We start from the raw sequence: 12,549 nt of genomic DNA, 5'->3' as shown, positions 1-12,549 counted from the left end.
CCTTTTCACAAGAAAGATTTAAACATTATTCAACATGGATATTTTTTTACTTGTATAAAAATACTAACTGAATAATCGTTTTTGAAATTTGCAAACTTATCATTGAGGTATTTATCAATTTGAATGGTGAGGCGTTTAGAGCTGGACAAAAAAATGAATAACAGTAGAAGGATAACAAATGCGAATTTCTCTTGGAGTTCAAAAAAAGAGAAAGATTAGCCCACAATTTAACAACCTGATTAGACTAAATGCGACAAGACATAAATACATGAAGCTGATTAGACTGTTATATTTTACTAGCTTCACTTGCCCTTTATCCAACAATTTAATAACCTGAAAATATAAGACAGGTAAAAGGTAAAAACTCAAAATTATTTAGGCAATCCAGTAGAAGGGCAAAATGCATCAGCAAAATTGATATTGCTGTTTCAGGGTCAAATCAAGCTTTACTGAAATGAAACGGAAAGAAATAAATAAACGTAAACCACCTTACTGTTGAGAAGGAAATTAGACCAAGCTCATAATCTGAACAATTAATCGTTCTTCACTTTATTAATCAACAAAAATTAACTGTCATAACAAACCAAGAAAATGGGAGGGAGAAGCCTGCACTTCTACATGATAATAACATATGACAAGTTTCTAGTTTTACATAAGAAAAGTACATTGAAGTCAAATAACTGCAAAAATAAAATATGTATCATTAAGTTTCAATGGCCTTGCTAGAGAACAAGTTCAGCAACTATTCGCTAGAATACTTAAAGGATCTACCCAATAAGCTTCTTGTGTAACAAGGTGATGCTGCTTACTGTCACTTGTAACAGTCGAAGTGTTTTTGTGTGTGTGTGAGTGTGTGCGCTTGTATGCATGTGCATCTAACATGCATTACAGCATGGCTTTTACATAATACAATATTTACCATCATTTTATTGGCAAACTCAGAAAAGCCGTCTTACAATTCCTAGTATTTCTTACAGATTATGATGAAGTGACAGCAATCGACAATCTTTCCTGGAACACCTGAAAAAAATGAATAACATGTGATATAATGAAATATCAGGCATGACCACCAATCGAAAAATGAAAAAAAGAGAACCAAGACTGCATAGCTTGCAGCAAAAGTACACCAGCATGGCATCAATGCAAAACCGTTACCATTCTGAAGTGTTCCAACTCTTTAGCATGCTCTGTCTCAAAGTCGTTCACTGATGGTAGCACAAAACCAGGGAAGGGCAAATTTCCTGCTTTAAGTACCTACAGCTTTTGTGGTGTAAGTGCCATGACAATGGAAATATTTAAACTTGAAAGTAAAAAAAAGTACTTATATATCCGTTAGCTAATGAGCTACAAGTACAAAAAGAAATTAAAAAAAAAAAAGGAAAAGAGAGAGGATGAGCTACAAGATTGATGCATGTTTCATCCCAAGAGAATGGCAGGATGAACAGCATGGATTTACTTCTATAAACAATCTGATTATCTAAGATTAGTCCCAGCTCAAATTGATTTACATGAAAACATAGAGGCTACAGCTAATCAGGCAAGTTAATTCTTACAAAATCATCTAAATTGAATGTCCAAGCCTAAGCTGGTAAGAGGAGGCTAAAAAGTGTTGTAACCGACGAGAATTTATCAATCGTCATTAAAGATCACCATCACAATGAAGAGCTCAGATGGGCATCATCTCTACTATTCTGGTCCCCTGTGATTCATTTCATGTGCAGAAAGTTCCAACATCCAGTAACTTAAGCTTAGTGTTTGGCAATGTGAAAGATGATTGCATGAAAATGGCATTCTGATTGAAGAATAGAGAGAAGGGCCTGTCCTGTTCAGAAAAAGTCTGTTGGTATGAAAGGGTGGAGAGGGGAAATTTTATGAGATATTAGCAATGATGCCCATAGGCTCTTGTAGATTTGTCAAATTTTTTCCATTAAATTTTGAAGAACCTTGTAGAAGAAGGAAGAACTAATTAATTGAAAAGAGTGCATTGTCGTCAGAACATTAACGGATATGGAGGATATGCAAACTGAGATTGTACAAGTTATGAAAAGAAGTGGAATTATAAGCCCAGATCGTTCAATGATCTGATCTCACGGGAAAAACTCAGAAGTTTCAAGAGAAAAGTTTTGTGGAGGGACAAGAGCCGCCTCTTACCTCCAACTCCGGAAATAAGGAGATGGCCAAAAACAGGGGTGAAGGTCAAGCTGGGATCCAACAGATATCCGAGGAGCTTAGTTGTGTCATGTGTGTGAAATTGAAAAATAGATAAAACTCAAAAAGGAATTTCTCATCAGATATTTAGACATCTGTTTTGAAATGTTGAGATGTTAATATGGCAATGACAGCGTGCTTGGAACTCTGATGTAATAAAACAGACAAAAGAGGTAGCTGCCATTGTATGAAAATGTATTTCTTGTTCACATTCCTACAAAGGGAAGTGGCTAGAAGGTCCAGATGGGTGAGCAGATATGGGAATAATGCAAAATGACCCTTGAATGTTGGTCCCCACAATCCACATTGCTTTCCATCAAGAAGAACTGAAGCAAGAACATATTTTGATTAGATTGCTTAATCTACCAAAAGTGGTCTGGAAGGCGTGTTCCATGATAGGAGGCATCTGTGGAAGATAAATGGAGCTGGAACACAAAGCCAGGTACTAGATGAATTTAAGATGTGTAAGGATGAGCATGAGGTGAACAACCAATTCCGTTCTTGCTAGAATCCAAATCGATCTCAGGGAGATGGTGTACCAATCTGGGTGGGATCTTTCGGTCAACATAGTTGCATTGCCACAAATATCAAGTGTTCACTGTTAGAAATGATTCGAAGCCTTTACTGATAAATGACTGCTGAGGCATTACAGGAAAAGGTCCGACAAGCGGAGCAAGGAACAATTTCCCAGTTTCATTTTATGGGGAAACTAAACCCTAGATCCACCCCTGTTAAATAAAATTATACCACAAGAGATCAACTGAACGGAATCACATAGGTTGCTCCAAGATATAAGGAAGAGAAACATAAAGATGCATGTAAAGGTTAAATACCAATTTATATCCTTCACAGGTATGTGAGAAATCCACATTGTGGATGCTGAACAGCTGAAGTTTCTCCACTGCAGCAGATACACGTAGAATTGCACAAAGAATTCTGAATTTCCCTGTCATCTAAGGTAGAAAGATAATAGTTAAACACACATAAGAGTCTTGAACTCTTGATCTATGCAGACATGTTATCTTCATTTGTCCTATCCATGTCAATTTAATGACGTGTGTCGGTACGTTGTGCAAATCTACAAAATACATTTCAGAAATTTTGGAAATTGAAAGTATCTATTCAGGGATGGTGGTACTTGGTGCAGAACCTCCAAAGTACAAAAAGCTTGCTAAAACTGAATTCATGCATACCAGATACACACCAATAATGGAGTCGGTGAGTATTAGTTTGTATTGCACACAAAAAATAACAATATGATACCTCTTTTGTTAATTCCTCAGGCACCATATGATCATAGTCGGGAAGTTTCTTTCTATGGTGTCTCACAAGTAGAGCTATTAACTGGAAGCTGACGAAGATGTCATCAGTTTTCACATTCTGAATGTTGTTCTGAGAAATAAAGGAGACACCATACCTTAACCTCTTCGGCATTATAACCATGCAGATGATCACCTTTCTACACAGAAAGTGAAGCTTGTCACAATAAGTTACATGCTCCCAATAACTATTTCGAGGTACATAAGAGAACTGATACAACTGAAACCAGATAGATAATCATCAAACATTATCAATCACAGAGGCCTCTGTATATCAAGACCTCTAGAGATGGGATTTGTGCAGGGAGGAGCAAGTGCAAGGTGGGGAGTAGTTATGCTGGACACATTAAACAACATTTGTGTGTGTGTGTGTGGGGGGGGGGGGGGGGGAATAAAAATGGGGACTGTTGCGAAAATTAATGCTACAATTTTGTAATCATCCATTTATGCTTCAATTTAGCTTTCAATTGCTTTATCTCTACTTCGGCTTTCTTGATGCGTCATATTTCAGTTACAGCTCTGTTTTTTTTATTGTCAGTATACATTTTTTTCAATCTCCGATTAAGGAAATTATATGTCTGCCTGTATTTTTGTAACTTACAATAATAGCAAATCATACTGAAAAATTATGTTTCCCCAACAGAAGATCATTTGGCTACATCAGGAAAGATTCATATTAGATGATTAATTTAATTATTGTTGTAGTGACTATCGAAACGAATAAAGAATCACCATTCCAGGCTAAAACTCTAACAACTACAACAACATACCCAGTATAATCCCACAAAGTGGAGTTTGAGGAGGGTAGAGTGTATGCAAACCTTACTCCTACAAAAGTACGCTAACACATTAACAAGGATAATTAATTTCAGAATGATGATATCTGCAAAAGAAATATTTGACTACTAAGCCAAGGTACAAAGAGAAAGACCAAGCTTAACTAGTATGTTGGCATCCTTGTTTTGAATATGTAAATAACAGTGACAAAAAAGGAAAAAACATAAAAGATACTGAAGCAGCAACACAGGCCCAATTGAAAACGCTTGTCGAGTGGGTCAAATTTGGTGGGCTAGGCAGGCCTACCCCCCCCCCCCCACACACACCACCACCACCACCACACACACACACAGAGTGCCGCACCATCTCTACGTCTCTTTAAGTTTTTAAAACTCACAGCTTATCTATGATTAGCATGAGAAACTATGGCCTACATTTGATCACCCAATTTAATCAGCATGTCTAATTATTCAGTTCTATAATCAGAATTAAGTTCCATTATTGTTTTAAGATTGCTTTTTCTGTAAAATGACTAACATCTTAGTGAAACTTATTTATTAAATTATCCAACTATCTATTCTGAATCAAAATCAGTTAGAGAATTATAAACCAAACAGGTCATGACATCGCTTTAATTATGTCATGCTACTAAGCTGAAGTTTTATACACAAATACACCAAATAAATCATTCTGACAGTTCAGTTTGCAGCATTAAATAAACGATTGTTACATAAACCCCTCAACATGCAAAGAGACAGAAATTTATCTGAATCTTCCTGGATTAAGAAATAAATACATACCGCTATTATATGGTAAGATTGCTTATGATAGCCCTTTTTACCAGCATAAAGACCGATTTTTTGAAGCAAACAAGCTGCCTCAAGATACTCGAGATCTTTATCCTCCAAGGATACAAAGAATCCATCAGAACCATTGCCTGATTCATATCCTTTTCTCAAACCATCAAACATCTCCTACATCATGAACATTAACAAAGTCAACAATATTTCTACCCTAAATATGGAACAAAAGATGGTGAACTTCTTATTGCATTCCATTCCGAATTACCAAATACCTTGGCAACACTAAAGCATAATGCAGCAGATTTCATGTGTTGCTTGTTGTTAAACCTTGTGGCGAGCCTCGTTACAGACCTCCACCTCGCATTTGCCCTTGGATCATAATTATCAAAAACCTCCCCTAACTTCTCTGCAATCACACCCTCACCTAATGCATACCCAGAAACCTCCATCTCTTCAATCTTAAGGTCCTCAAATATTTCCTCCAATAAAACTGCCCCTGCCACAATAAATGCTGACCTCTTCTTGAAGAAGCCCTGCGTTCGAACCTTCCCTCCAATTCTTCTCTCTTCCTCACTCAACCGCTCCACTAAGCCCTTCAATTCGTCCATTGTAAAACTCCAATCCCTCCTACTTCCCTTAGATATGCCCACATTTCCCTCCATATTGCTTACATAGCCACGGAAAATCGCCTTTTCAATATTCTTAATTGTCCCTGATGAACCAATCACTTTATCAATATTATAATGCTTAACCTTCTCATTTAAGCCCGAGGCACGGATTATAACCTTAATATGTTCCCGCATTTCTGTAACTTCGGGAAATTTTTGAGTTAAAGTGACATGTCCCAATGCTAGTGAAATAGAGAACAAAATCTGCCCCTCTTTGCCAATTACAAACTCTGTAGAGCCACCTCCTATGTCAATTGTGAGAACTGTACGGTCATGAACAGGATGGAACTGAAGTATACCTTTGTATATAAGGCGGGCCTCTTCGAGACCGGAGAGTACATCAACTTTCAGACCTAGGGTTTCATCAATCGTTTGAAGGAATTGTGATCGATTGGAAGCTTCTCGAACAGCAGAAGTAGCTACGATGCGAGAATGGGAGGAAGGAACGCGATGGGACTGGAGAAGCTTCTGAAACTTTCGAAGTGCTGTGGTGGCGCGTAGCAGAGAGGCGTTGGAGATAATGGCGGAGGTAGTGGTGGTGTTAGTATCAAGGCCGAGGAGGACTCTTTCCTTGAACCGATCGACGGTGAGGAAACGGCCGGTGGAAGGGTCGGCGCGAACTACGAGGAGCTTGAAGGAGTTGGTACCGATGTCTACGGCGGCGAAGAGGTTCTCACTGGTGCCATTTCTGGCGGGAATTGAGATTGCGTCGGGAAGAATTGGGAGATTGGCCGACATCTCTTCCGGCGACGATTGTAGATGGTTTCTTGAGTAAATTGCTTCTTTACGATTGCTTTTACTTTTTAATTTTTTTGAATTATTTTTTAACTTGCTCTACTTCATCCTCTTATTATTGATGTGTAAAATAATACTCCACGTCTGTATTCATTCAAAACAGTAGTAACACAATATCATCCATACAAGGAGTATTATAGTAAATAGAGAACTTATGCTTAACTAAAATTAGAAAACCAACTTTTTATATTTCTTTGGTTACAAAACTTATGTATAAACAAATTAAAGAACAATAACAGGTACCAAATTCTAATTGATTTAGAATTAGCACTATTGGTTTAAATTAAGAGTTTATACTCCTTAACATATTTCATTTTGGTAGAAAACAATAAACTTTTTAACATATTGTGGAACTTTAAAAAATGGATTACATAAGAAATGTCACATACAGTTCTTCAGGGAGTCACCAGCACCCTGGAAGAAACAATATGAGAGAGCAAAGTCCGCTACGAATATGCCAACAAGAGATAAAACTACAGCTGAAGTTGTAGACTCTCCAACCCCTTTAGCACCTCCCAGTGTGGTGACTCCCCAAGCACAGCTTATGATGGATATAATTGCACCAAAAACCTGTGACTTAATCATCGCACTGATAAGGTCCCATGACTTGAGAGCTCTCTGAGCAGAATCCAATATTATGTTTATGCTAATTCCATAAACACCGTCAGCTAAAAGGGCGCTGGATGCCATTCCAACTGTAAAGCACGTTAGGGTCAAAAACGGTAAGGCAATGCAGGAAGCAATCACTCTTGGTGTCACCAAATAATCAACAGGATTTGCACCGAGAACTCTCAACGTGTCTGTCTGCTCAGACACCTGCATGGTGCCCAGTTCTGCAGCAAATGCACTACCGATACGCCCAGCAACTACAATTGATGTGACAACTGGACTTAACTCTCTTGAAAAGGCAAGGGCCAGCACTCCACCAACGGATCTATTTAACCCTAATCTAGTGAATTCTCTAACAAATTGGATAGTGAAGGCCATGCCAACAAAAGCTGCAGTTAACAAACAGACACCAACTGACTTGGGTCCAACTCTTTCCAACTGTTGAAAAGTATTCTTCCAGTGGATTTTACCCTTTATAATCCTAATAATAACCTGTCCTGCCAAGATAAGAACTGATAATCCCCTCCATAAGTACCTGGGAGGTGACCACTTACTCAAGAACGTTTCTCCTCCAAATTCCCATTCTTTCATTGTAGATGTGTCTTTTTTAGATGCAGTTGTGTCCTCTTCAGAAACAGAGAGACTTGGATAACCATCATTAGAGTTAGGAATCACACAGAACCTTTTCAGTTTGTAAGATTTTAGAATCTTCAGGATCTGAGCTCCTTGATTAAAGTCAAATTTCTGGGGAAGCCAATTCAAGCTCAAAATTTTTACACTTGAGTGATTACTCACCTTACTATACCTGCCTCTGCAATTCATGAAAAACTAATGTGAGTCAATCCAAGTGGCTCAGTATTTTTTAGGAATCAACTTCAGAACCCATGCATGTTAAACAGAAGTTGAATATCAAGTCACATGGAATGCATATATATTATATACAGAACATTGCAAGTACATATGCACTTTTTATTAATGTATAAACGCAATCCAAGAGGCAAAGAGAGAGACCTTCCAGAAAAGTGAACAAGAGGATAGCAATGAGAAGCTGCTTGCATGTTGGTCTTAGATTACGTAAAATATCGGTCTTTTATGTCCTCAGCACAAGAAGAAGACCTGCTATAAGAAAAAAGAAGTGAAAATCATTCCTAATGTAGAATCTCAACCACAAGGAGAACATAATATTATGTAAGAGATTTGCAACAAAGCAAACAGATGGTATCTGTGACATTTAAGACATTTCATGTAGAAATCTGAGACATCAGAACTACAGAGTTGAGCAAGTATTTTCTTTTTACTCATCAGAAACTTACAGAGTCGAGCAAGTATCTTCTTATATGTCATCAGTAACATTGTATCCATGAACAGAAACCCTCCCTGACCCTGACAAAGTGCACTAGGTTCAGGTAAGCTTTTCGCACTTTGCCCCTCTACTAATTTTTATGGCACTCCACAAACTTTAAAGGTATATAAATACACACACTAAAGATGGTCAGAATAAAATGACATGATAAGCTAATGGGTAACTTTTACGTGCCCTTTGAAGGCATATAACAGAAAGAAAGCATATAAGAAAGTATATATACTAGTAGACGTCCCTCATACCACCTCAGTCCCCATATTTATAGTGAAGCACATCTTTTCGCACCCTAGAAGGTGCTCCTTGTGCTCCTCACCACATCATAGTGAAGCACATATTTTCGCATCCTAGAAGATGCTCCTTGTGCCTCACCACATCACGCCTGAAGGGTTTTCCATTTCCTTAATCATTGTTACCAGAAAAACTTTTCTTCCTTTAAATATTTGGATAATAAAATACTAGATAGTGAACTGTAAACTACTAAAACAAAAATGAGGGGAAAATTGAGGGGAAAATTGAGGGTAAAAAAGACAACTAAGCAAGAGAAAAGCCCGGACAGAATCCAGATCCTTCCCAGTTCCCAGATGATGAGTCTGATACCAAATCCTACAGTTCTTAACCCCTTCCATTCCAAAAAAAAAACCCTTCTTCATACCATTAATTCATAAACTTTTACTTTTTTTAAAATGAAATAAATGTTTCATTACAGGTATCAAATAGATGCAAATTATTTACAACATTAATTCATAAATTTCATGGACTTCTCTTGTACAAAAGTGAAACAAGTTACCATTAGAACAATAAACAGAAAAAAAATCCCATAATTTCCTTGGCAATGAAACCAGTCGACTATTGAGGTAAATCTCTCTATTTTCAACTGTAGCATCTTCTGGAATTCCAGCATTTGCAAGACTATAATACTGTAATCTTGTAAGTTGCAACATAAGAGATTTTTTAATCAAACAAGTAAAGTTAACTAGATCAATGTATCTAAGGTTAAATTATTATTAGTAACTGGTTATTATGTCTAAAGACAATGTAGGATTTGTATAAATATTGGAAATGAAAGAAAGACTTATGGTAAACCCAGGACAAATGATAAAACAGTTTCTAAAGGCAATCTTCTTCCTTTCCTTGAGTTTGATGCGATTGAGCTGAGGGTCTTTCAAGAACAGCCTCTCTACCTGGTCTACGTACACTCTACCGTCCCCACCCCACTTAGTCCGATTCCACTGGATACATTGTTGTTGTAGTTTCTACTGGCAATGTTGAAAGTACATAGTATGGACTACATTGTCCTTTCTCTTAATGCTGACATGGAAGAGTTCGCTCAAACCTAATGGTTAAATATTAGGCAAATGTGCTGCATTACACTTGTATAAGTTCTGTAGAACAAGTTACAACAATTTTAGTTTTTTTTTAAATAAGAAACTACTACCTTTATCATTCAAAACGACAATCTAAAGGACTATGTAGAATGATCCCTTTGCTCAATTATAAGATGCTTTATGACAAGCTAAAAAAACAAAAGGGAAAAAGGTACTTATAGATTCATGCTGACCTCCTACCCAATGCATCCAATGAAGAAAAAAATTGTTCTTCCTATTCTATAAGACAAATAGGAGTTCGAAGATTGTATACACAATGTTGAAAGTTTCAATATCCTAAGCATCTTTACTGTAGCAGTCAGTCACTGATATGCAACAATACCTAAGATTACCAAATACATCTGAAAGCCTTCCAACTACATTTCCCTTATATAAGGCTACTTTTCTAGTAAGCTTCTAAATCTAAAGCATTCTTTCACCTCCCCCAGTAAATGCTCAAAACTCAGAGAGTTTCGCATTAGTTTTATTCACTCTTCCTCTGTTATTACCCACAATTAGCAAATTATAATCAAGATTAAGAGTTACAACTTCAATTTCTTCTGCACTCTTGTTTTTATTCTCTTCACCAGACATCATCCGATGGTTATTCCTAGCTTGTAAAGTTGTACCTAAACTTTCTTTCTCTTAAATTCCCAATCGTACCTAATTCCTGTTGAGTTGTAATTTTGCCTTTCTGTTTTTATATTTTCCCTTTTTGACTCCTCCTCCGCTTCCTTCACCTCACCAATTGATAGGAACCATAAAGAACAACAGAAGTCATTGTGAAACTGGAGTAAGTAGACGTGTAAACACGGGTTTCAATCTAATTTATCGGAAATAGACTCTCTACCTCTAACATAAGGATAAGACTGTGTACACTCTACCCTCCCCAAACTCCACATGGTGTAATCTAGGTGTGCTGTTGTTATCATCCATGATTCCAACATATTATTTTTGTTTCCTTCTAACTTCTACTTTCCTTCAACATTTTCTGGATCCCAAGGATAAAAGAAACAACAAGAACTAAACTATGAGTTAACTCATCAACACATTACTTATCAAGAATTGTTTCCTTCTAACTTCTATTTTCCTTCAACAGTTTTTGGATCCTAGGATAAAAGAAACAACAAGAACTAAACTATGAGTTAACTCATCAACACATACTTATCAAGAACTCAAGCATAGCTGAATAATTTTCTATACAACTCAATCAATGAAAGAATTCTAAAGAAACTCTCTCTATACACTTCAGCGAACTACTAACAATTAACAAATCCAACAAGAAAAAAACGAAGGAACATTGTTTAAAACTAGAAAAAATGGAAACAAAATCATGGTTCACCAGTTAAGAAACAAGTAGAACAAGAACCTACCCTCTCACCAACGGAACGCGAGATTTTGTTGTAGGTAGCAATGGCTTCAATAGGAATATCCACTGCTGTAAATATGAAAAATTGAACTGTTTGATAGACTACTCCGTAAATAAACGAAGAAACAGACTTCAGTCACCTAACCAGATTTCTCTTTCTCTCTGCATATATAATAATGGCGGTGTAATTTTTAGGGAGAAAAAGTAACAAACAAGACTATTGTTTGAGATTTTGTAACTTTTACAAACAAAAAAAAACCCTAGATAGAAGTGCAGGAAAAAATGAATGGAATGGAAGAGATCAGTGGCGAAGGATAAAAAATCCCAAAACTGGAATAAGAAATAAAAAAAAATACAAACAAATAGCGAACTTTTATATTACTAATACATGAAAGGGCTTAATTAAATTATACTTGGCTGTTATGCTAAATCAAGGTGTAAAAAATCAATCAGATTATAGTAGGAAATGGTGTTGTCTATGGTTATGATTGTAAAAACAAATTGAATGGTAAATTTGAATTAAATTAATTTAAAATTTTGATATTTGGTTAGGTTTAATTTTAATTTTTGAAAAATCGATATTATTTGATTTGATTCTGATTTTACTAAAAGTTATTCGTAAAAATAATCAGATCGAACCAAAAAGTTATGTATATCAAATTTATAATTATTTATAAATAAAATAAAAGTATGTTGATAAATTTTAATTAAGTTAAGTCTTTGATTTAACTATTTTATGAAGTTCAGTTCTTAAATTTTACCTGAATTATTAAAGGGCAAAGGACAGAATTCACATACTTTAAGGTAAAATTATCATTTGTCTCTTATAAGTATAATTACAGAAATCCTTCAAACTGATACAATAGTATAAGCACTGATAAAATAATCTGATACGCGAGATACATTAATCGTTGAGTAAGATACATTACATTTTATACATGATACACTAATCCAATGTACATTTTATACGTGATACACTAATCCTATGTACATTTTATACATGATACACTAATTCTATGTACATTTTATACATGATACACTAATCTGATGCACGAGATACATTAATCTGATGCGCTGATACATTAATCTGATGCACGAGATACATTAATCTGATGCGCTGATACATTAATCTGATGCGCTGATATATTAATCTGATGCGCGAGATATATTAATCTGATGCGCTAATACATTAATATGATGCTCAAGATACATTAATCTGATTCACTGATATATTAATCTAATGCGCGAAAATGAGATATTTTGAGAATTTGTAA

At 36.0% G+C, this 12,549-nt stretch overlaps 2 protein-coding genes across 12 annotated transcripts; both read right to left on the bottom strand.

Annotated features, from left to right (window-relative positions):
• Positions 1-526: 526 nt before the first annotated feature.
• On the bottom strand, positions 527-6,674 carry LOC101267938 (uncharacterized). 10 transcript variants are annotated; one of them, XR_011211489.1, is made up of 7 exons: positions 5,380-6,674; positions 5,105-5,278; positions 3,626-3,667; positions 3,472-3,559; positions 3,042-3,161; positions 1,156-1,254; positions 527-1,020 (listed from the first exon to the last, which is right to left on the bottom strand). XR_011211489.1 is itself a non-coding variant. In XM_010315074.4 (7 exons), the coding sequence occupies exons 1-7, from the start codon at positions 6,511-6,513 to the stop codon at positions 979-981; spliced, it is 1,695 nt and encodes a 564-aa protein (XP_010313376.1). In that variant the 5' UTR covers positions 6,514-6,641; the 3' UTR covers positions 527-978. The 10 variants fall into 10 exon arrangements, 5 of the variants coding, with proteins under 5 accessions (XP_010313376.1, XP_004230286.1, XP_010313373.1 ...); XR_011211486.1 differs by having other exon boundaries at positions 1,156-1,260; positions 3,626-3,663; positions 5,380-6,642; XR_011211487.1 differs by having other exon boundaries at positions 1,156-1,260; positions 3,472-3,552; positions 5,380-6,595.
• Positions 6,675-6,728: 54 nt separating this feature from the next.
• LOC101267651 (protein TRIGALACTOSYLDIACYLGLYCEROL 1, chloroplastic) lies at positions 6,729-11,635 on the bottom strand. Of its 2 annotated transcripts, none has more exons than XM_004230237.5 (3): positions 11,280-11,635; positions 8,191-8,295; positions 6,729-7,990 (listed from the first exon to the last, which is right to left on the bottom strand). In XM_004230237.5, exons 2-3 carry the CDS (start codon positions 8,235-8,237, stop codon positions 6,952-6,954), a joined length of 1,086 nt encoding a protein of 361 aa, XP_004230285.1. In that variant the 5' UTR covers positions 8,238-8,295; positions 11,280-11,635; the 3' UTR covers positions 6,729-6,951. The 2 variants fall into 2 exon arrangements, with proteins under 2 accessions (XP_004230285.1, XP_010313367.1); XM_010315065.4 differs by having other exon boundaries at positions 8,191-8,298; positions 11,280-11,631.
• Between the last annotated feature and the right edge of the window lie 914 nt (positions 11,636-12,549).

This window comes from Solanum lycopersicum, chromosome 1 (genome assembly GCF_036512215.1).
Source record: "Solanum lycopersicum chromosome 1, SLM_r2.1".
In the NCBI taxonomy this organism is placed as follows: Eukaryota; Viridiplantae; Streptophyta; class Magnoliopsida; order Solanales; family Solanaceae; genus Solanum; species Solanum lycopersicum.
This window is presented reverse-complemented; position numbering and strand designations above follow the sequence as displayed.

Coding starts and splice junctions, on each gene's coding strand:
- LOC101267938 (XM_010315071.4), bottom strand. CDS start 6,513: ATGTCGGCCAATCTCCCAATTCTTCCCGACGCAATCTCAATTCCCGCC. Junction 5,279..5,379: donor TATGCTTTAGTGTTGCCAAG/GTATTTGGTAAT, acceptor TTCATGATGTAG/GAGATGTTTGATGGTTTGAG. Junction 1,255..3,041: donor CCTGTGAAGGATATAAATTG/GTATTTAACCTT, acceptor CAAAAGCTGTAG/GTACTTAAAGCAGGAAATTT.
- LOC101267651 (XM_004230237.5), bottom strand. CDS start 8,237: ATGCAAGCAGCTTCTCATTGCTATCCTCTTGTTCACTTTTCTGGAAG. Junction 7,991..8,190: donor CTTGTTCACTTTTCTGGAAG/GTCTCTCTCTTT, acceptor CATGAATTGCAG/AGGCAGGTATAGTAAGGTGA.